The sequence below is a fragment of the Zingiber officinale genome, chromosome 2B, assembly GCF_018446385.1.
Source record: "Zingiber officinale cultivar Zhangliang chromosome 2B, Zo_v1.1, whole genome shotgun sequence".
Lineage (NCBI taxonomy): Eukaryota > Viridiplantae > Streptophyta > Magnoliopsida > Zingiberales > Zingiberaceae > Zingiber > Zingiber officinale.
In genome coordinates, this window is record NC_055989.1 from 29,078,945 (window position 1) to 29,104,415 (window position 25,471).

Sequence of the window (25,471 nt, forward strand, 5' to 3'; positions counted from 1 at the left end):
AAAAAAATTCACTATGTATCAATTGTACATAACTTGTCATAAAGTTATTATCCTCAGATTAATGAATCATTTAGCTTGATGAAATGGACAACAAACATCTAATTGCTCTATCAATAAAAGTGGAATATCACATTCACAAAAAAAATGCAGCAAGAGATATGCATATAACTGGAAGAAACATTATGTCACAAATTGTAAACATGTATATATCATGCCACAAATATATATCTACATGTATTGTCACCAATACACACACATGTATACATTATATCACAAACATAACATGCGTTAATAAGGATTTGTTTGTCATGTCAGACTTTATGTTTTACAAATATATATATATATAGTGACATGTCAATCCCTATTGTTTGATTATTGGAAAAACAACTGAGCAACCCATTAAAAATAAGGATGGCAGCCTGCCACAACTATAGCAGGTCTAGAAGTTTGCATATATAAGATATAAATTGGAAACATGTTATGTTATAAGACATCCCCTATAGTTGTGGCTATATTTAGATATTACCCTACCCAATTTAAGAATTATCAGTTCGCACCTGGCCTAACTGTACAATGAACTCATTTTTCTGATGTTCTTTACCCTTTGTAAGTTCTGGTAGCCCTAATTCTCTTGAGATAATATCATGAAAGAATTCTTTGCCGTAAAGCTTTCCATCTTGAATCAATAAAATCTGGAAATGTCTCCAAACAAGAAAATTGAGATAAATGGTATCAAGGAAAAATAATAATCTTAGTTGACAAGGTAAAAGGTGTAGATTCATGAGAAAGCAAGATTATTATTGCTAAAGGATCTGGTACTCCAGAATGGTAAATTACCTAAAGAAAAAGGAATTAGACCAAGCAAACCAGGTATTTATTTTTAAAAAATCCAAAGAGTATATATAAGCATAAAAATAGAATAATCATCCATAAATACTTAAATGACTAATCTCGCTACAGATAATAAAAGCTAGTTAATCAACAAGACTATTATATAGGTTGCATTTTGCAGAGAGAAATTTAGATGTTTATATATCTTTCCACAATGAAAGGAGACGGAGCTTCACTGAATGACAAGCATTCCCCAACTCATGACTTCCAATGAAAAGACAAACTTTGTGGGGAGAAATTAGGGTAAAGATAGATAGAAGATTTATCATCAGGCACTTAAGTGCATACCTTATACATTGACATTATTATTGCACGGGCAGTAAACCAACAAAAGCGGCTGCAATGTGTACAAATGAACTTACCTTGAGTTTGGAACTATCCTTGTTTAACAGTCAATAATAATAACCTCATAAGGGCTATTTTGTTTCTTTTCCAGTATTCCTCAACTATTAAAGGTGTCACATTACACCTCTTATTGATTGTATAGCATTAGTTTATCCACTTCTACTTGGTAGTACAGGGAGTTCTGAAACAGCAACTAAGCCTCCTAGAGGAGAAACTCCGGTGCCACATATGCCACCCACTTGTTGCATTAAATACACTTACACGTAGGTAAACATCAGGTTGGGGAATTTCTAAATTCAAAAGGCTAATCCTTGGCCTCCTAATTTAATACTCCTTTTTTTCTTTTCATTTTAAGTTGATCTCTCCTTGGTTGAATCTACTTTCTATCCTTCTGATTTTAAGCCACTACTTGTCACTTTCGGAATGGAATGAGTTTCACTAGTTTAACAAACTCAGGCAAGAAGTATCTGTCTTGCAAATTCTAGCATGTAGTTGGTTTATTAATAACATGATACTCAATTTCAGTGTTATTATCATTGCTCTGCTCTACTACTAAACAATTATCTGAAACTTTCTCCATAAAATTTATGTCAACACATGTGGAACGTGTTAGGTATCTTTTTGATCCCCCGAGCACCATGACTCGAAGGTCATTTCTCATACTGCAGATACAACCTATTTGCACATAGTGAATTCTCACATATGCCTCATGTTTGCATCATTATTAGTGGAAATGTGGTACAGGTTCTTTATCACCTTCCATTATTCTTGAGTCAGTTCCCTTCAATGTTTCCTCTATGCTCAGCCCAAGCAGTCATTCTATTCTCACATTTCTAAACAACAGTAACATTGTTAAACAAAATAAAACAGGCATTTGTGTACAAACATTACTATTCCATATCAGAGTTCTTGCATCATTTCGAGTTAATGCAGTTCAAAGGGCATATTGTGTTACAAATTGCAAGCCTTCTATGGATGGAGAAGTAGTTTACGTTATTCCATAACCTAGGAGAGAGTCCCTCCTAGCTATCTATATTATCATGTTACAGCTTCACAAATAAACCCTCAAAATTTGCAATATTGTAATTGGATCAATGACAATCCTCCCTAAGATGGTTTGAACATATAATAAAATCTCACTTTCTTACAAATATATTCAATTTTAAAACTTTCATTAAATTTAGCCAGGGAATCTTCTACTTAATATTAAAACTAATAAATCAAGTAAGATTCTCCTTTGATTGCAAATTTCACCACAAAGTAACAATCAACCTTTTCATGTTTTGTCCTCCCATGGAAAATTGAATAAATGCAATGTGCGTTGTAGCATGATATCACAATAAAGTTCTTCTGCTTAGTAGGAGAATTATCCAGTTTAATCATCAAGTTTTGAGCCATAAACCAAATAACCTAATATGTGGCAAGAACTATAGCCTTGTAATTTGTCACCAAACTTGATTCCACCTTTGATCTTAGCCACTAAAGTTAGCTTGTTTTTTCTTTTACAAGATATAAGAGTATCTCCTAGTCAAATACAATAGTTGGATGTGGATCACCATTGTGAAAGAACTTGCCCTACAGGTATATCCTGTAATCTAAAGATGGTCTCAATCATAATATAGGAGACCCTTTTTAGAGCATTCGTAAATTAGCAAAAGAGTCCTTGAAGTTTGTCATACAAGTAATTTTCAATGAAAAAGATTTAACTAGGGTAATGCTAGCCTATTCTGTTACCCAAGTTTGTCATACAAGTGTCACAATAATGAGAGATGATGTCTTCCTTGAAACACTCAAAATTCTCAATGTTGTAATTGAATTTTTCTTTTCTTTTTAAATCAGCAGACTAATCTGCAATTTTCAAATTTGTTGGACCAATATGCAAAATTACCAGATTTCAAGTCTGGTGTGGTGGCAAAGCAAAGGAGTTGCCCCAATTGTATAGACAGCAAGGTGCCTTTGCTTGTGCAAATAAGGTGGGAGAGATCTTGTGGCAGACCTTGAGCAGTGCATGGCATAGCATGGCTGGCCAATGGTCGAGTTGGCAGGTGATACAGTGATGAAGCTCTCCCTCTCTTCGTGTGCTTGTATTCCACTTCCTCCTTAGTGGATCTAATGGAGCAGTTGGATGTCTGATTGATGTTAGCATCTGTGGGTTCTCAGGTTTCCAAAAAGGGCACAGGCGTAGGGCATGTCTACAGGATTATGGAAGCACACAGGTTTCAACTAGTGGTGATGCCCATTGATATAAGCACACCACAAATGCACACTTGATCATGTGCAACTAATGGACAACCCTATAGACCAATAGACATGGAGAATCATCAATGAATTATTCTGATTTAATTTCTTCTACACATTTCCAATCCAAATTAGATTTTTCCACTAAAAAATCCCATAAATGATCCCTGCACGTAAAAATTTGTGCAAATTAACAATTCCTCTAAATATAATCTCTGCATATAAACAAATTAGCAATTAAGTCCTCTCCAAATTAACAACCAAACTCATACTTACTAGAATATAAGCAAGCCTACAGTGCTTAGGGGATAAGCAAAAGTAACATTTTCACAGATCTTCAGGGATAAAAAAAAATTATGTCAAATTCAATTCCTTTCCTATTCTTGAATTCTCCTCAGCTTTCTGTATATTGTCCCCCACAAGAAAATATGGAACTCGAGGTATATAAGCATTCAAGTGTAATCTCTTCCTTTCTTGGCTTCAGACTTCCAGCTGCCTCATGTTTCTCTGGTGTGCCCTCAAATTAAAATCCTTAGATATTCATACAAACAAATGTTGAATTTAGCCAACTCATTGTATGATTCAGTATCATTCCCTACTTGATCTCTTTGAATTTTGTATTTGAAGGTATGATCCATTATTTGAAATCTTGTACCATGTAGGCAAAATGATCGAAACGTATCGGTTCAGTAAATTACCAAAACCACCGAGGTTCAAAATCTCGAGTTTAGTAGTTTTAGCCTTTGACTAAAAAGATATGCATGGTGCCGATGACTGATTGGAGGTTGAAGGAGAAAGGAGATTAAGCAAAGGAAGGAGACATTGTGTGTTGAGTTTTGATCTTTGAGATATGCATGGATCAGAATGTTATGTTTCAGTAATTTAAAATCATGTTCGGCACAGACAATGTATCCTTCCTATTTTCATTTCCTCCTACAACTTCAATTCATTACCGACACCATACATCGAAACATTGATACAATACGTACTAACATAATATTATTTCATTCAAAGATCAAAACCTCGGCATAGCTTGAGATTTTGAACCTTGGTATGATCGGATCTATTTATTAAAGGGAGATGATTAGATATATTTCTTATGTATCAATAGATTTCACACAGATTCGAGATCAATTTATATGGATCAACTACCTCAATTATTACTGCTAGCCCATACATTGTGTCTATTTTTGGATCTTCCAAATTATTTCTGGAGAAGGATGGGCTGATTTTCTTTTCCTGTTCTTTTCGATAAAAAAAACTATTCTCTTCTTAGAAAAATGGTAGAACCTAAAAATAACCAAAAATACATATATTGTTCACATTGCTATATAAAAGCTGTAAAACTATTGTAGGAACCTTCATTCCCTAGATTATACTAGTAAACATACAAAAGAAATTAATGAACTTTCTTGAGAGATCACTATTGTCATGAAACTCTTATTTAGACCAAACTGGTCGAGTTTGACGACGACATAGAAAAGCCTGATATGGTATTAACATTGGCTGATGGAACATTATTACAAGAACAAATAACAAATGTGCATTTTCAATTTTCTGGGATCACCTAACATTATATGTTACACACTTGTGGTAAGTCCCTTGCCTCTTGGGCCTAGTGGAAATTACTACCTTGTCATTTTTAAAGAAAAAGAGAGAAAGAGAAACTATTATTATTCTGATAGGTCTTTAGTTATTGCTACAAAGCCAAATAGCACTAAAATATTGATATCTATATTGTTAAAAATAATTATATTGATAGATACAGGTATATTATTCAACATTCTCAATGAACTACCTGGAGATGAGCTCTAGCCACCAGATCAGGTTGAGGTTTCTGGAATTGGACAATAAAGCAGAAAACATCATCAAGCACTAAATCCGTGTTCAAGGAACATACGAAATCTAAATCACTCAGCAGCTTCTGAAAATAACTGACAGCCTGGAAATCAGATTGGAAAATGTTTAATGTGTATTAAAAGTTTAAAACAGCACATGCAACAATATAGTTAGTTTAGGAATTGACATTTCCCATCAATAAAATGAAGCAAAGATATCCCTAAGGTGTTCCAAAAACTCACTTCTTTCCAACTAAGGATATGTGTTGCCCGTGGTGGAGTTGGAGCAGAAAATCTGTTGTTTAAGCTAGCATCAAAACCAATAGGCCTACAACCTGAGGCAGTGGTGCTACTTTGAATATCATCTTGATGAAATCCATATGACAAGGCTCTGAGGAATTCTTGTGACTTAGTGATGTGAGTTAATTCAGACAAGCATGATGCCACATGTTTACGAGCCAACTCCAAACCCTTTCCTTGGGGTTTCTTCATACTCGTGAGAACAAGGTAATAGTGCTGAAAAAGGTTTCATAATTTAGTAACAGATTGGCAGGAGGAAAGCATAAAAATGTATTAGCAATTAGTAATACAAGAAAATAAATAGAATCATTAACAGCATTATGACTATCAAGTTGATCACAAATTTATCAAGTACTATTAAAATGTGCTCTACAACTTTGATACATGGTCCTTTCATCTATTCTCTACATACATGTGCCCGAAGTTGGTACTCCAAGTTAACACTCCACATTTCTATTGATTACGTGTAATTAAAAAAAAACAGAATAGTACTCCTGTCAAAATAACGTCAAACTACAACAGAGAGCAATTGACTACAGAAGTGTAAAAATGAAGGAACCTACATGAATTACCAAACGTAGCATCTCTGATATCAACAACTTGAAAGAGATAAAACTAGGTAACATATAGGTCAAATTTTACGAGACAAAACCAAGGCAGTCTTAGATGAATTTTTATGCAACATCCTAGTATATTTGAAAATTTAGGAAACATGGGCTAAGACCTTACGAAAACGTAAACGACAAAGAAGAGCTCTGCAATAGCCTTCTTCCAAGTCAGGATTACTTTGTAGAGGCTCAATATCTACAGGGAAAAAAGGGAATTAGCGTTAACAATCTTGCAAAAAATAAAGTATAAAAATAAAATAAAATATCTAGCAATAAGGAATGCATATCCATGAAAGATCAAGGATAGTGTGACAAATAGTTTTCATTGGCACCCATATCACACATCAGGTAGCTACCCAAAGTTTGGCATACTCAAGTTTTGTCTGAACGTGCAAATCTTCATTAATTCAAGATATGCTATATGAGTTGCCCAAACTCCATGAATGGATGAAGTAATCAAACTATAAATTGGCAATTCACAAATGACCAAAATAAATTGTGTATCTCTTTTTTGTCATGGTGTAAAGTTGGTGTTCTCTTCACCACAAAGGAACTGAAATCCTGATTTTACATTCCTATTCGTTACATGCTCCAGTTTTCCTATTTAATCAAAGTAAGATGACTGATTTTTTGTGTCTATGAGTATATATAGAAACAGATATCAACCACCAATATAATGCATGTTGGTTTCAGAAACACGATCACCAAACCTTTTTTTTTAATATAATCAAGAATTAATTAGTTATCATGGAAAAGTTGTCACAAGAAAATAATACAAACAAGAACAAGATAAGCTATTTAACAAGTAGAGACAAGAAATAATACTCTGTTCTATAAGGAAATTCAATAAACATCACTCAGAAAGACATCATACCAACATCAACCACATTAATGGTCAGTGAAAGTCATTAAGAAGAAGAGAGCAGTAAAGTTCTACAAAAGTGATAAACTTTTGAAGGTTACTTTGCATGTATGTTCCATTCCCTACGCATGCACCTAAACAACCCCATAACAGCGTCAAACCACATTTAACGCTGCAGCTCAGCCAATCTTGCTGGATATAACAAACTAGCAATACTCCCCAACCGGGTATAGTGTCTTGTACTGTATTACATTTTCAAGTGTCCAGCAACAATGTAAGCCACTATTTCAGCATTACAAGAATTTTGTGAGTTAATTTTGTACTGATATTTGCAGATTAATTATCTACTTGTCCTTCAAGTTGAGAGTAAGCATCAACCAGAACTACTAAATTACTCTTTGAGGGTAGTCTTAACCAGCTTAAAAAGATAAATCATAAGTGCAGGTGAAAATGATATAAAGTTTATGTACCTTCTAATTGCTTCTTCTTTAATGACTGGGCTTTGCAAGCTCGAAGTTGGCGAGAAATTGTTTCCTCAACTGAATTTAGAATTGATAAGCATTTTTCGTCACCTTCTCCTTTCAGAGGAAGCCCATAAGCCATTGTGAAAAGGTCCTCCTCCTATCAAGAAAATTTTAAAATATGATTCAAGGACATAGGAACGAAAAAAGGAAAAAAAAGGAATTTAAACAACCCAATGGAAATGTGGTAACTAATCTAGAGTTTGAATTTTGAACCAAAAGGAAAAAAGAAGGTTTTAAAAATAAAAATAAATTCTTCCAAAAAACATTAAATCAATCTAAAAAATCGAATTAGTTCTGGGTCTAAATTTCTATTTTACACTATAATTTTATTTTACTAGAAAATTTATGGGGCCTTCGGAGACAAATATTTCTCATTGTTCTCGACATTTGAGCAATAATGCAAATTCTATTTTGACATTCTTCACATGAGATTGCCAAGACAAACGGATTTGCCCTGTGCTAGATCAATTGACCATGTGTAATCTGGGATCCACCCACCCACCTCAACACCTTTTTATAGTTGTATTCCTCTATTGCAATCAGTCATCCATTTTTCATTGTCTACTGCAACTGACCAGATTCTCCTCCATTGCATACTTTCTTTTCTTTCCCTTGTCACCTAGTGCTCTCTCTTCAAAAAATTATAGCTATTCCAGAATTCCAACTACACAAATCCCACTTAAAGTCAATATCCCACAAACCTCGATGCAATTTCACCTGCTGCAACTGCTCCAGACAAACAAATACAAGTTCACAGTGCAACTGTATCTGGTCTCCCTTCTTCATCAGAATTTCATACACCCTCCCCATAGTCCTCCACTACCATCTTCCAACAAGCCTATTAAAATGTCCTGTTTTTTATATGCCTTGCATCCATCAACACGTTCAACTTCTTGTCACCACGAATGCCTTATCCAACAAAGCCTAGAACTCAGAAGCAATGTCCAGCACCTTCATGTCCAAATAGTACCCACCACATCAACTGCAATCCATCTTGATAAGCCTACTATATGAGGAAGAGAGCATACTGCTCACCTCTTATTTGCGAGAGCGAAGATCCACCCTCATCAGCAAATGACACATCTAGTGATTGACAAAGAAGTCAAGGTGATCCACTACTAAAATAGCCAGTTGCAAAGATCCAACGTGAGAGCCCAAAAGTATCATTTTAATTAATTGTGATATCTACTGATTGTGGGCTCCACTACATGTAAAAAAAAAATCTCTTGGAAAATTGGGATAATGTGAAAGAGAAGATCAACATTGAGCAGAACACAAATTGCAAAAAATAAAAATAAACAAATAAATGAAGCAAAAAAAAAATTGTTTTAAAATGTAGTGCAAAGAGAACTGGAGGTCCAATGAAATAATAATTGCAACATAGCAAGAGGATTTCAGAATGTATTATAAAAAGTTTGGAGTTCATGAAAATTACAAAATTACAAGAAAAACTTTCAATAGACCAATATACAACCTAGAACTCCCCTAATGTTAATGAGATCAAGATCATTCAAGCAGGGTAAAGGTCATTAAAGAACATGTTATATGAGAGAAGGTTATTTGCAAAAAAAAAAAAAAATGACAGTCCGGTGCACGAAGCTCCCGCCATGCGGGGTCCCGAGGAAGGATTTATTGTACGCAGCCTTACCCTGCTTTTTGAAAGAGGTTGTTTCAAGGATTCGAACCCGTGACCTTTTGGTCACATGGCAACAATTTTACCATTGCGCCAAGGCTCCCCTTCAAGAAGGTTATTTGCAATAACAAACAATAGGTAGATACTAAGTTAATATCAAATCTACACTTCTACCAACCGTACCAAGAGAGAGCAGTATTATTGTCAAGATTCAATGATCAAAAAAACAATCATCCATATCAGATTCATAGGTAGGAAAGGTCAAATCAGAATGATTAGGAAAATTTAAAAAAAAAAAGTGAAAAATTAAATAATATGATATAAGAGATGGCAAATGATGGGTTTACATAAGAATAATCTATATTGTCTTATTAAATAGTTTTATTAATAGCACAATATAAACAATGAATCATAGAATTGATTAATCAGACTAGTTAGAGTATCAGTACTATCATATGTTGTTATTTTAAGTTAGTAATATCAAGTTATTATTGTTATTATTTGGTAAACAAATATTCAAAAATTGTTAAATAGCATCAATTGGAAACTAAATGTATTCCATTTAGATTATCATAGATAATAAATGATATTTTATTTAAAAAATCAATAATTAAAAATATTTTTGAATGCTATCACACATGGTTTGAAATCCCGTACTGTGCTAGGTGAAACGGTCGAAACGTATCATTCGGGTAAATCACCAAAACTCGATATCACTCCGCACCAAGGCTTACAATCTCAAGTCATACCGTAGTTTAAGTCTTTGACTGAAAAGATGCTATTCCAATATCATGTCGATTGTCGACGCTTGAATGCATGGTGTCGATGACAAATTAGAGGTTGAAAGAGAAAAGAGATGAAACAAGCGAATGAGACTGTACTAAGTGGTATTGAATTTTGTACCGAGTGGTATCGAGTTTCAATAATTTACAAGATTTAACCACTCTTCATATAGAAAACCACTCTTTCCTATGCTTCATCTTCTTCATTCTTCAACTCCAAAATATTATCTGCACCATGCCTTGAAACATCAACATGATACCAAAATAATATCGTTCGAGTCAAAGAGCGAAACTTCAGCATGACTCGAAATTTTGAACTTTGCTATCACATTAAAAGAAAAACAAAGTTAGTTATTAATATACCAATCACTAAGAAAGGTTATTATTTAATATTCCGTATTTGAGGCATTATTTATCAAAAGAGGTATTATATCTCTCTCAACCAATAATGTCATCTCTCAATCAATAGTGGATGAATAAGAGACTAATGAGATGTTTGGTCTACTAATGGCAGATGGCATACAACAACAAAGTTATTTTGTTGATATCATAACAAATTCTAGATGGAGGTTAGCAATTTAAGCTAGAATTCACGAGAGTAACTAAAGAATATTCCCTCGCGTGTATGACTTTGCTAGTAAACACGATTAAAATCAAGAATGAGTTGGTAGATTGGACAAGTTTGACAAAATCAATTCAGCCAGTCAAGTTCTCGTTCATGATCTATTAAGCTTTCAATTAATTTACTCTGTTTTCTGAGAGTCAAACTCATTTTTTTAGGTAATTTCTTTCAATCTATACTTTTGTAACTTTTAAAACTTCTCCATCCATCTATATGAGATGATTAATTTCTCAAGAAAAATGGATTAGGCTATACCAATATCAATCCAAGTCATCCGTATCAGTAGTAGATTGTATCAGTAGTTGATTTTTTACAACCATGGTTGATATCCACTAAACACATACTTCCTCTCCCTTTTGTGTGCCTCACAAAATAGCATAGATAACCATAATTTCCTTTAAAAAAAATTATCAAAGTAAAAGAGTCCAGAAACTCTTATCAAGACTTGGACACATGGCACTTCAACAACTTGCACACATGTTAGTAGAGTTGCGCATCTTTTAAAAATTCTTTTGTTTAATTTTTCAATTAATTTAGTTTATTTTAGCATTTGATTAACTTTTCTCAAAGAAACAACAACAACAACAAGCCTTATCCCACTAGATGGAGTTGGTTATATGGATCATTTTACGTCATTGAGCTCTATCTCTACAATATCATCATTTACACTTAAATAAATTGTATCTTACTTTATTGTTGCTAACAAAGTCGTTTTTTGTCTTCCTATTCCTCGTTTGATATGTTTGTCATAATTTCACATCGACTAACTGGAGTAAATCGGCAATAATGAAAGAAAATATCACTACTGCAGGCCGCAAAGTTGCTAGGTAGGTCTTGAAATTAAATCCTTTATAAAATATAAAGGATGAGTTTAGATCCATGTAAAGTAGGTTTGGCTACCTAGCTAGCTTTAAAGAATTTATTTATAAGCTATTTTATAATTGACTGAAGAAAAGAGTTTTACTCACAATTAACGACAACACATCAAGAGTATCATGAAACCCTAACATGTGTTAGAACTCAAAATTACACCACCCAATGTCTAGGAAAGATTATCAATCGATTACCTAAATACTATCCTACACATGCAACTAGACCAAGATTGGAGTTAGAGGGCATCCCAGAATATGTTGAATATTGAACCACTAGTTTCATGGTCAATTAAATCCAAAAGCATTTTAATTGACTAGCTAACATGAATTCATGAGAAACTATTACTTGAGAAGAAGAATGATATACTAGAATAAAACTTATTGGGGGTATTAGCAAACTATGGAAAAAGGATGAACTCAACTTAGGTGATTAGGAAAATCATTTATCACTGTTAAGAAATGTTGGAAGAAAAAATATGTTATTAATTTTATTCATCAATCTCATACATATATAGAGTATATAGATTTAATCAAATCTCTACAATCAAGATAAATCATATCCCTACAATTATTGTAAATAATATCCCTATATTTCTTATTTTTATTTATATAATTAATAACATTCCCCCTCGAGTTGGAGCATAAATATTAATCATGCCTAACTTATTAAAAGATAATCAAACCCAACCCCTATTTAAAGTTTTTGTAAAAATATCTCCTAGTTGTTCTCCTATCTTCACATACAATCAAACCTTGCTATATATTTTCACCAACAAAATGACACTCAAATTCAATATACTTAGTTTGCTCTTGAAATACGCGATAGGAAACAATATATAAAGTCACTTGGTTATCACACCACAATCTGAAATTTTAAGATCTATTTTAGTCAAAAGTTGATATATCCACATTATCTCACATACAACATTTGTTATAGCTCTATATTTTGATTTTGTACTTGAACGTGAGACGACATTCTACTTCTTACTTTTCCATGAAACTAGATTTCTCTAACAAACACACAATGATTACATGTGGATCTTCAATCATCCTTGGATCTTACTAAATCATCATTTGAAAAACAACCTTAGTATGTCCATGATTGGTATACAAAATACCTCATCTAGGTTCTCCTTTCAAATAGCACAAAATTTGTTCCCAAGGATTAACTGTTGGAGAAGTCATATACTAACTCAATACCAACTGAAATATGTAATATTTGGACGAGTCACAATAAGATAATTTAACTTTCCAATCAATCTTCTATACCTATCAGAATTTTTAAATAATTCACCATCTTTTATGAGTTGTGGATTAGGAGTCATTGGAGTAATATATGGTTTAGCTCCTAATTTTCCCATCTCAGATAATTAGTCAAGTACACATTTCCTCTAAGATAAGAAGATTCCTTTCTTACTTCTTGTTACCTCAGCGCCCAAGAAGTATTTTAAAATCCCTAACTACGTTGAACGAAACTAACTATGAAGAACGGTTTTAAGAAATGAAATGCCTACAATATCATTCCGAGTAATGACAATATCATCTACATATAAAACCAATAAGATGATACCCATTGCAAACTGTTTGTAGAACCCAGAATGGTTAGACCTACATTTCGAATAACTTGTCCAATCAGGCATGGGGGCTTCCTAGGATTGCCCATCCTAGTACTGTTCTCATCTAAGCACACTTACCTCTTCGCAAAGTTTGAAAAGAAGCTTCTTTGTCGTAAGATATTGAAAAAGCCAATAATCGGGAAAGAATGAGACACAATAGTTAAAAGTACATGTGAGTTTGCTTGCATAAATTAAATTAAAAGACAACTGAGGTAAGCTTACAATAGAGTGTAATGGAATCGAAGGAATTGGTGTAACTATGTCAGTCCTAAGAACATAAGAGGTTAACCCATCTACTAATGTAACAATACAAGCATAGGAATGTTAAAATAAGGCATGTACCTGACTCAGCGATGGTAGTAATTAGAGTAGATGAAAATTTTAACGATTCTTGATACTGAGAGAATTTGATATATTCATCATCAAAAATCATGACAAACTTCTTCTCAACCATATCATCAAAGAGCCGCAAGAACAAAAGAAAACAAAGAACTAAATATGGAATACCAAAGAAACTCTAAACTTGTTGCACAAAAAGTCTCACACCTGAATAAATGTTGAATCAGGTATACGAAGATGTTGTATGATGAAATAGTGGCAATCGAAGATATTTCCTATAACAAACACACTTTCACACGCCGACTCGTGGGACTAGACCAAAAAACTAGTAACGGCATATGTGCCTCATGTGCAGAGATTCCGATGACTAGAATTTGGGTGATGATAGATCAGTGATTCCTCCTAGGTCAATGGCAGCTAATGCAAGCAAAGAGTTGTCCCAATCAATCAATATGAGAGAGAAGTGGGGGCTAGGGTTTGAAATGATGGCTAGGGCTTGGGATGACGACTAAGGTTCTGGATGACAGCTAGGGTTTGCTCTGATATCATGTTAAGAAATTTTAGAAGAAAAAATATGTTATTAATTTTATTAATCAATCTCATACATATAGAGAGAGTATTTACACTTAATCAAATATCTACAATCAAGATAAATCATATCCCTACAATTAAGGTAAATAATCTCTCTATATTTTTTTATTTATATAATTTGTAACAATCACAAACTAACTTAAGATGAGACTCAAATAGGAAAGGAATAGTTCTCATTTGGTTGATTTTAGGTTATAAATTATAGACCTAAGTGGACAAATGGAGAATGATCATCCTCAAGCAAAATAGAACAAAAAAGTCATTTGGTTGATTTTGTATATCTGTTATGACGTAACGAAAGACCTAAAATTGACCCTCCATAGGTTCATTCACAAATTACAATAATCCAAAGAGAAGTAAAATTATTTTTGCTTAATTTTATAGAAGAGGAGCATATGACGCCTATAGAGATGGAACAATACCATAAGCTTTATCTAGAGTTAATCTAAGACCCTAATTAAATAGGTGCATAACTCAAATCAACAGACTTAGAAACACTCTATCTCATAGGACCACCCTTTTAGGGAAACAACTTTTCAAAACATTACCTAGAATAGATACTAATTCTCCACCTTACACAAGCTAATAAGAACCAAGAAATGTTTAACCCTAAACCAAGAGACAGACAATATCATCAAGTGTGGCAATCATCAACATACATAGCATCAAAATGTCCACATTGAGTTTTAGCAATAATGCTTGACAAACATTATGGAGATTTTAAGTATTAATATGAAGTTAAACCATTGGATAAAGATAAAAATGAAGAAGAAATTAAGAGACATGTTGCGTATTGTAGTTAACTACGCTTACCCTAGAGGATATATGGAAAAGTACTAGTAATTTCTATAAAATTGTGAAAGGTGGGAATAATGAGATTTATAAGATGCCATAATGGAACATGAATATAGTCAATGTTGATTAATCACTAGGATGCAACCAGCACCATAGCCTTGTTGATACAAAGTTACTTTGGTGTAATACAGATAAGTCCTTAGCATTCTTTGAAACAGGAGATTGTTGTGAAATTATTTGCATGAATAATCAATGGGAGAGATAATACATGTTTTTAGACACAATTAAATAAATTTTACAAATATTCCTATTCTAGGTTTAGAATCTCATTCAAATCCGACGTAGAGTTTCAGTTCCCAACTCATCTAGAAAGAGACATGACATGTCTATTTTGCAAGTTATTAACCCTACTGCCTTGTTTACTCCGGAGCGCAAATTAAGGGATTAATTTGATGGAATCCCTCATACTTAGCTTAAAAATGATCCGTGGACAGATTCATAATTTGTCGGTCGATCATTTTGTACTTATTTTTTTGTCCACACGAAAGCAGGTGGAACGAAGTCTACATCCTTCTCACAACAACTTCCCAATGAACTCCAATAACCAACAGCAGGATCGCATCCCTTGCAATTCCCCCCAACAAACTCCGATAACTAAGTCACCCAACAAAATCACAACCACGAAGGCCACAAGCTCACGGCCAGATTGCAGCTCTCAAGACTTCCTGACGAGCTCCCGTAACCAAGTCGCCCAACGAAATCGCAACCACGGAGACCATAAGCTCACGGCCTAGCCGCAACTTGCAGTCGCAGAGGCGCAATTGACAACCACAAAGGTCACAATATGCAGCCATGAAGGCCCCAATTTGCAACCACAGAGGCTGTGATTCGTGGCCAAAACGAACACGAGCTCATCTGTCGTTCTTCCCTTTCTTCCGTCCCATGTTTCTCCTTTTCCTCTATCTTCTCTCCTCCTTTCCACTGAAGTTTTTTTTTTTAAATGTGATCCATTTCCCTCCACCCATCAGTCATCCACAATTTTGGGGGAAGGAAGAGAGGGAAAAGAAGTTGCTTATCTCTCGCTTCACTTGTGTCACATTGTGTAACTTGATCATCAAAGAAGATGTCCCTTGCCTATACTATGTCACTAGATTGTCACATAAGAGGTTGCTTACCTTCCTTGTGTTGTGACATTACTGAAGTTTCTCACCCCTCATCATTGTTGCACGGAGCAGAACCTTTCAAATGAGAAAAGAATTAATCAAACAACCTGATGAGGGTTTCAAGGTCTCAACCCAACTTTGCCCATCAGTGGACAACTAGAATGTGGTATTTTGCTCTTGCCACTTGGCACAGAACAAATTTGTAAATCCATAATCATATTAAACTTAGCAAACTTAAAATAGAAACTATAAAGCAATTATCACACCTTCCCAACCTGAACTCAACAAGAGAAAATGAAAAATTCCAAATTTGAAGCAAGCCTTAATATCCTAGGAGATAAAAGTAAAAACCCCTAACTCAATTAAGTTTGAGCCTCAGGAGTTAGCTCTACAAATTTGTATTATTTGTAGTACATCTAGTCTATTTTTCAGATTTTGATGAGAACAATTTATTGTAAAGACTATAAAAAATGATTTAATCTCACTGTTCTGAACATTCAAGCAAAAATAAAATACCTGTTTTAAGATTCTCTCTTATATTTCACAGGATTGCCAACTGAGGCAAATAGATCTATCTTATGGTGTCATAACATCTTTCAGAAACCATTGAACCAATGAGTCCCAGGAAAAGGGTAACTTCTACTAAGGTTTAAAGTCTGAATAAGAGTGTGTACGAAGGTTCTTTTACTATTCTCATCTGTTAATCATGTAACTATGCACACATAAATAATAATACAATGCTATTTTTTAACGTCAAATAGCCTGATATTATAAGCAGGCTTGACAACCGTGGGATATTCAAATTTTTCATAGGACAAGGATTCAAGAATAAGATGATGAAAAAAATAACTTTATTAAATCATTGACCCATGACTATCAAAATGAATTTCCACTTTAATCTGGTGAATGCCATGTTAACTCAGAAGAGTTAATTAGATACGAAAATACCTCATGTGTACGTGAATCAGAAACTACAGAGATAACAGCATTACAAGTAGCTCGCATAATTCTGCAATATGAATGCAGCAATGCATGTGAAGATGTCCGTTCAATCCTCAAGAGATATATGCATGAAAAAACAGTTTGTGCCAACGTATGACCTTTGTACCAAGTAGCCTGTCAAACAAATATGTCAAATAAATGTAGAAGTTTCTATAGTCCTAAATAGATTTAAAGAAAACAAAACTGCTTTCAATACCTCACAAGAAAAAAGATGGTCAATGACATCAATCACACGTTGAACATCAAGAGTCGGGTTCAGGCTGAGAGGAACTGGAGCAACATTATTTTCTATAGCTTCCTCGATCGAGTAGTATCCACATTTTTCAACTCCAGCATCCATCTTTGGATCCATTATCTAAAACAATATGCAAGTAGTCAAATTTGAGGAGTTAAACTCCAGCATTCTTCTTTTGTACCTTGATGAATGATGATTCTGATGTTCATTCTGTCATTGCTGAAATTCAACTCAAATTGACTTTGTTACACATTGATAATTCTTATGATGATTTTTGTACTTCAATTCTTTTATAAGTACTCATGACATTGTTCACTCTTCCTCATGCCTGAATTTTGGAATGATAAAAAAAATTATTTGATTGAAACTGCAGTGACTATGATTCTTCATATGAAAGTTCCATTCATTTCTGGGGATGTTGTTTTAGTGTTTATTGCCTTCTTCTGTTAAAAATAGGCAAAGTCAATATTTCTTTTCCTCATGGTGCTCTTCACATTTTTTTGAATGCCTTTTTTTCTGTTAAAAACATGTCTCCAGATTTAAGAAAGTTTAATGCATATTTTTATAAATGTTTTTCCTTGGATATGTGCATTATCAGAAAAAATATAAGTGCTACTATACCAAATTAAATCATTTTTCAGTGTTGAACTTCAGCTAGTTGAGTCAACTTCCTTTTTCTCAACATCCATATACACAACAGATCTCAATATTGCTCTTCTCCTTTCTTTTCTCTTTTGATCCCATATTATCAAATTTCATTTAGCAATAACACTCACTCGGACAAACGGTATACACCCCATAACATTACATGAGAAGGCGATTTAAGTGTAAGCATATAAAGAATACCTATTCAGCAAGACAGTGAGCACTCTGCACTCCCTTGTCCTTATTTTTCATACTCAACATAGAGCATACAAAAAAACTACAGTATTATTTCAGTAATGAAGATGGTTAAGAAATCGAATTGAGCCAAGTGATGCACATGATGTGAAGTATTAAATGAAGTAAACTTAGTATTAAATGAAGTAAACTTTTTTTATTTTTTTTATCTTCTGTAGCCTCCCATTGTCTTTTCTCTCACCATGGGATCAACTGATGCATGCATCCTTGTGTTAGAGTCATATATACACTCCTGCATGATGATGGGGCAGGAAGACAAGTGATTTATTATGAGGGTGCCCTTTTTATGAGATTCACTGACCAAGGCATACGGACTCCTCACTGTGACAAAAACTAAGACACCGGAGCTCCATTTATCCTTCATCATTCACACCTTGTTGATCTCATGTATCACACTCCATCTACACCTTTATTGTCTAACTCATGGGGTTTTCATTGATAGACAAGAATGGCAAAGAAGCTTTCAAGATTTGGTCTTTCTAGATTTGAAATCTTATTTAATACAATGTATATAGATTATTCTATTAGCTGAGTCAGCACAATAGTTTATACTATCCTTATATCATGGGAGGAAGAACCTATATTTACATGTTTCTTGATTCAATCAATAGTTTACTTTTTTTTATATTAGTCTATTAGCTAACTTAATAGTAAGTTATCATCGTTTTTATCTTTGGATCAAATATATATAGACAAATTAGTAAGATACTTAATATTGAATTAGTTATGAATTAAATTATTGTTTAATAACCCCTTGAACTACTCTCCTCTTCTCTCTTGTTGTCAATTTTGGCAAATGGCCATGCTTTGTGTCACTAAGACACCAAGATCATCAACATGCAAAACTGAAACATAGGAATTTCAGTAACCAACGATGATAAGCAGCAAACAGCAACAACAAAGGTTATAGTAGCAGGTGTAAGTTTTCTCCTCCACACTTTCTCAACCTAGTCTTGCCCTCTTCCTACCCATTTTGAATGTTCCTTACATTAATCATCTGCATGTATTTGTCTGCCTTGTCACTATGCAGCCTGTGTTTCTGTATTACTCCAATGCAACTCATGGGACAAAAGACTCTCAGATACATACTAATACAAGGTCTTGAGGGTGACGGCCAGGTAACTTTGATAAAGAAATTTTTCTTCAGCAGGAAGTTCCAACCCATCCCTCCATGTAAAATATCAAGATTTTGCTGCACAAACTATTGTACATTAATTTTAATCTTACTGTCTAAAATATAATCAGACTGAGTTTTCTCATAGATTCATTCTATATAAAATAGAGTTAAATTTCTCAGTATTGCACACAAACAAACTGCATGGATTATACACATGTAAGTATGTAACCATATGTTATCATGGCAATGAAGGAAAACAAACAGGAATGTGGCTCAGACCTCCAGAGCAGACATTGCTGCAAAAAGGCTGAAATTTTCTCCATGTATGAGCTGACCATCTTGAAGATCTGTGAACAAAAGATACAAGCTAGTATAAGTTCGCAAAATATTATTGATATAAAGAGGTAGAGTCAATAACATGACCTGACAATGGTGTATTTTTACAAACAAGAAAGACAAATTTTGACTCAACAATTTAGCACACCATACACCATATCTGAACATATAGACATAACATTGTCAAAGTTGTTCTTTGGTCTAACAATACTGCATAGTACTCAAATGCACCAAATTCGAAGTTACAAATGGTATGAAAGCAGCTTCTTGTTACATTGTAATTAGCTTAGACGCACAATGGCAGGCAATAAAGATGCTTACCACATACAAAAATAATATACAGGTATCAAAAACTTTCATTGCTCTGAAAATTCTTGCTTGAAAATATTTCATCAGCTGACTAGCTGTATAGGAATGTCATGCGGTTAGAACATTCTGTACATACTTAAACTTGTAGTTTGAATCAAAACAATATTAGATATTGTCCTTACTTTATAGAGGCCCACCAGCAGATTATAATACAAATTGTTTAATCCTTATACATATGTAAGTATATAGATGAACACACACAAACCTCAAATAGTAAATCAGACCAAAGAAAATAAAGCATTGAATGACAAGAAAGTTGAGCCACTAAGATTTAATACTCTACAAAATTGTAGCCAGCAAAATTGAACATCATAGTTGATAAGTATGCCTTAGATATTAAGCATCTCGTATAGAAAGAGGAAAATGCAAATGCTCCATTGAAATTTAGAGATTAATGGATATATAAACATTTGCATGTCAATCAAAGAAAGAGACACAAGTTTAGCATGGTTTCATTGAGCCGAATCTTCTTTAACTTGTGTAAAAGTTTGGTTAGTTAGCCCCACCAATAAACCTGATGGTTATTTGGTAGGAAATATATGCTGCAAACTGATATGACTAAAATGCTATATTCAAGTCTCTTGGTAATTTAGTCCATTAGTTTAAAGCTGACAAGGTGATGATTTAGAAGCTATACAAGGCACTAGAATCAGGGAAATAATAGCTTGCTATGTTATGTGGATTAAGAAGACAGCTGAAGTTTTTTTTCCATAAACAACTTTGTATACTAGGCATTTTTGCAAAACCTTGGGAAAGAGGAAGCTCTTAGCAATCATTCTAACAATTTGAGGAACAAGAACCAAGGGAACTCAAGGTCAACAAGGGGAGAAGCTTTGAGTATGTAGGAGCAGATTAGTGTTTTTTCATCTTTCATTGGTTTAGAAGGCATCTACCTTTTACAATATCCAAATGTTTGACAAAAACAGGACAAATCTTTTCCCACTAAACAATGGAGAAACATTTTATGTTATCAAAGAAAATTTAGATGAATTTCAATTGAAATAGAAAAAGATTCAGTCCCTATCAAAACATTCAACCAAGGTTTAAAATTCCAAATCATAATTGGCAATATGTAATTGTCCAAAAAAGTTTTGAGTGCAAATATTGGTAAGCACCCTCCATACCCCTCATAACTCTTTGTAAAACTGTAGTCATTGGGCCATGCAACAAACTGCAATGATTGACTAACATAGATGTTTTTTTCTGATATAGGTTGTTTTAGGTTTTCAGAGCACCTTGACCTCCCATTTCAGAGGATATAAACTTGTATATATATCAAAGGATCAAAAATCTTAGTGCACTTTTGAATTCTGTGGCTTTCATCAAGGGATAACAATTTCAAACCAGTATGTAGTGCACAGGTCTGATTGTAGTGGGAATGTGAGATTGGCCAAAGATGATCATGTTATAACATGGGATCAGTCTGAAATTCATAAACCCAGTTGGTGACAAGACAAGGCCTGGTATTCCTCATCCTTGTCCAAGAATATTAATCCAACTGTTGCAATTCATTAGTATAATAGATATTAAATAGCATAAAGTCCGAGTGAACACAAAATGAAGTTAGTGTTTGTTTCTAATTAAATTATCTGCTATCTTAGTTTGCACTTGGCAAACTTCATGTAATGATATTGTTTCTAGTGATAAAGGGTAGCCCGGTACATGAAACTCCTGTCAATGCAGGTCTGAGGAAAGGTCTATTGTACACAACCTTACTCTACTTTGCAAGAGGTTGTTTCCGAGACTCGAACCTATGACCTCTACGGCGGCATCTGTATCATCGCACCAAGGCTCCCCTTCATATTGTTTGCAGTGATAAAATCTAAATAGTGGTACAATTTAATGGGATTTGTTATAAGTCTTTCTTAATCTCTAAAAAAAGGCAGCTCAGTGCATGAAACTTCCAGCAATGCGGCGTCCGGGGAAGGGTCTTAACCTGCATTAGCGCAACAATAAAGTTGTTGTCGTGTTACATGGTGGTGGTCGCAGGTTCAACTCGTGGAAACAACCTCTTGCAATGCAAGGTAAGTCTTTCTTAATCTCGAAATCACGTTTTTTCCATTTAGTTTAATTTATATTTAAATGTCATTAAGAGACTCATAAAGTTATAAAGGGTGAGTAGAGGAAAGGGCAGTCTGGTACGAAACTCTGCCAACGTGGAGTCAGGAAGGGTCTATTGTACATGACCTTACCCTGCTTTGCAAGAGGTTGTTTTCATGATTCGAACTCGTGACCTTCGAGTCATACGGTAGCAAGTTTAGTTGCACCAAGGCTCCCCTTCTAAAGGGTGAGTAGAGAAAGTTGTGGAAAAATGATGAGATTGATTTCTAATTGAAACTGCGATGGTATTTTATTTAAGAGAATTGGTGCATGGCAAGACATGTCAGGGAAATTTTGATTTGAGTTGGATTATAGTGGAGAATGGGAATAGAATTGTATCAAAGGCAAGGAGATTTAGGAATGGGTAACGAATCTCCAAACAATAAGGGCAAAATAGATCCAGCTATATCCCGCTGCCAATATCACTTTCATCATTCCATGTAAGCAAAACCACAAATTGCTAATCATGAAGATTAGCATATTCTTTTGCCAAGAGTAATTGATATATGCTGAGAAAATCAACATTAATCCTTCCTCCTACCAACATGTTTCTTGCTACATCACTTGTATATCAATGGCTCAACCTTTCTCCAGAGTACATCTTGGTGACCTTCACAATACAAAGTTGGGATCAACCTTAATTTATTCTAGCAATTTTTGCCCCACCTTAAGTACATGATATCCTTATCATAACCATAAGAACTCATGCTATAATTTATTACTAGAGATGAGGAAAATAAGCATACACTTGGGTTGAAAAGGACACTTAAAAAATACCACCATACAAGATCCACCAATTCTGATTCATAAAAAGTGGTTAGGATATCGTACAGAATAATACCCCATGTTTGTTCTCCTCCTACTTGCTTGTTCAAGCATGGATTGGCATTTGCTTCAAGTTAAATCTTAAATCTTAAATCTTGGGCTCCAAAGTAGTTGAATTTTCTCAATTAGAAAAGGTTTTAACTTGATATGTATGTGAAAGACATGATGACACTCTCCCTCTATGTTGCTTCCTCTTAAATTTTCACTAAAAGTCATATTGTGCACAAGGTTTGGTTGTTGTTGTCGATGCAGTTGTCCATTTAATTTATATTGTAAATAACATGGTGTCACACAGAAGATCATATTATCGGTTCCTTATAAATTATAAATAATAGCTCACAACCAAGATAGATAGGGACAAACTATTGAACGGTTGTAGTGTAATTTGGTATTAGTTTGTCTTGATTATATAATTACACTAGTACACTATATGTATATTGAGCAGGATCATTTGAGGTTGTTCGATTTATACTGACTATATAAAAGAACAGAACCTCTATTAATATGAATGTGCGTACTCTTAATCCCGATATAATAACAAACACATATAATTAGTATTTATTTCTTTAACTTATCAATGAGTGAGATTTATTCGTTAAATCAATAGGTCCGATAAGTTGGGAGATAGTACCATTTATATGGTGTGTTATTGATTATAAAGGAAAACTGTGTCCTATTTATTTAGGTTGATGATATCCCTTGAGGAGCTCATAAGGATTATCATATAAACCCTGCAGGTGGACTTAGTCCGACATAATAATAAAGTTGAGTGGTACTACTCTTGCAGTCAGATGTTAATTAAATGAGTTGTCAGTAACTTATTTAATTAACGGACATACGATATCATTAACGCACTCATAATAAGTAGGAGCTCATATTGTAATATGGGATTGGTGCGGTAGTTCAATAATGACCCTTTAGTGGTATGGGTTATTATTGATAAACTTGAGTTGGGTGTTCGGATCGAACACAGGAAGCTCAAGTCAATTCCTCCTCTCGGTCCCTGTTGTAGCCTCTATAAAGCCTCGCATCCACCCATCCATAACCGAGTTTGGGTTTGTTTTAACTTGGTTTGGTTTAACATAATTTGTTTAGATTTTTTCTAAACAAAATTTTGTTAATTTTTCTTTCCTTGTAACCGATGGCAAGTCTATAAAAAGGAGTAGGATGTGACCCATAAAACCTAACTTTCTTATTCTCCATAATCCCTTCTCTCCTTGTGGTTGCCGCCCCTCTCCTCCTCCTAGGGTCGGTGGCACAAACCTTATCTCTCCCCTTTCCTCTCCTTCTCCTTGCTTAGGGTCGGCGCCCTTATTCCCCTTCTCCCTTGGTGGCGGTGGCCCCTTCTCACTTGGTGGTCGGCGCCCTTCCCGTCCACTTATGTGGCGGCGAAGAAAGGGAAGAAGAGAAGAAAAGCGAAGAGGAAGAAGAAGAGAAGGAAGAAAATTAGAATGTGCCCCGTCTAGCGACTTTTTTTTGGGTCGTGGTTTTGGAAGAAAAGAAAAGAGGGTGGTGTTGTCTTGGTAGATCGTCGCCCACACGACGTCGAAGAAGAGGAGAGAAATACGACAGAAAATCTTGAGGTCTTTAGCTACGAAGAAAGGAACAACTAGTTTTTTAATTCCGCTGTGTATCTAGTTTTGTTTTTCTTTGTATCGATTTTGTGTATGGATTTTGAATACCAACACAAGAGGTCAGCGATCTTATGCTTATATCAAGGTGCACTTTGATCAATCAAGATCTTGCTTGATTGATCAAACACATGTCTGATCGAGCATATGGGTTGCTAGGAAAGGTTCTGTTCTCATATAAAATTTTTGTACAAGGGGTTTACACAAAACGAAATTTCCTGCGCCAACAATTGGTATCAGAGCGAGTTTTCTGGTTCTGTGTGATTGGTTTTCGATTAAATTATGCACTGTTCATATATAATTTAGGCAGGATAATAGTAGGGTATGCAAAATAGATTAACTCTGTGGTTGCATGCATCCTAGTTCCAACTATTATGGTTTTTGTGTGCTTGTGATTTGAACCCTCGCGTGTCGAGGTTGTTGTGTGTGCGTGATTGTAATAATTAAATATGATCATTGTCGTATTATTATTATTGTTGTTTTACATTCGTTCGATCTAGATTACGTGTAAATTCCTTTGTGAAATATAGGATCGATAAATGTAAAATTTTACTATTGCGACTTGTATCCTTGCTATGCGTGAGGACCGAGGCCCGATGGAGAAGGAAGCGAGATAGAGCGACGGCTTGATCCAGTCGGCATTGGAGGACAACGATCCATTGGCGGCATATTGGAGGCGTTGGATGAGGCCATAATAGTTGGAAATTTTATTTTCATGTTTATTGCCTTATATGTTGTTTTTATATGCTTTGATGTATGTGTTGTGTGTGTTGTGATGTGCGTGCGTGATTAAAATTCCTCGATTTAAATAACTAAGTAGAGAGGGATTATTTAAATAAATTTCACATCTCCATTCTTGGTTTGTAAGTGATGCGTTCAAACTTGCGTTGGCTTTAAATGTCTTCCTCCGTATCGGATGAGTTTGCTTACGGATCAC

The 25,471-nt window shown here is 34.5% G+C and overlaps 1 protein-coding gene across 2 annotated transcripts in view; it reads right to left on the bottom strand.

The window, feature by feature from the left end:
• Positions 1–25,471, bottom strand: part of LOC122045543 (N-alpha-acetyltransferase 35, NatC auxiliary subunit-like) — a 64,872-nt gene that overhangs the window by 31,685 nt on the left and 7,716 nt on the right. Inside the window, exons 2-9 of one of the 2 annotated variants that reach the window (XM_042605808.1) lie at positions 19,553–19,620; positions 17,218–17,376; positions 16,968–17,135; positions 7,553–7,703; positions 6,337–6,416; positions 5,556–5,828; positions 5,273–5,416; positions 558–692 (exon numbers count right to left, since the gene is read on the bottom strand). In XM_042605808.1, the coding sequence (XP_042461742.1) occupies positions 558–692; positions 5,273–5,416; positions 5,556–5,828; positions 6,337–6,416; positions 7,553–7,703; positions 16,968–17,135; positions 17,218–17,376; positions 19,553–19,620 (1,178 nt within the window). The remainder of the gene's footprint in view (positions 1–557; positions 693–5,272; positions 5,417–5,555; positions 5,829–6,336; positions 6,417–7,552; positions 7,704–16,967; positions 17,136–17,217; positions 17,377–19,552; positions 19,621–25,471) is intronic. The other variant, XM_042605809.1, reaches the window with a different exon arrangement.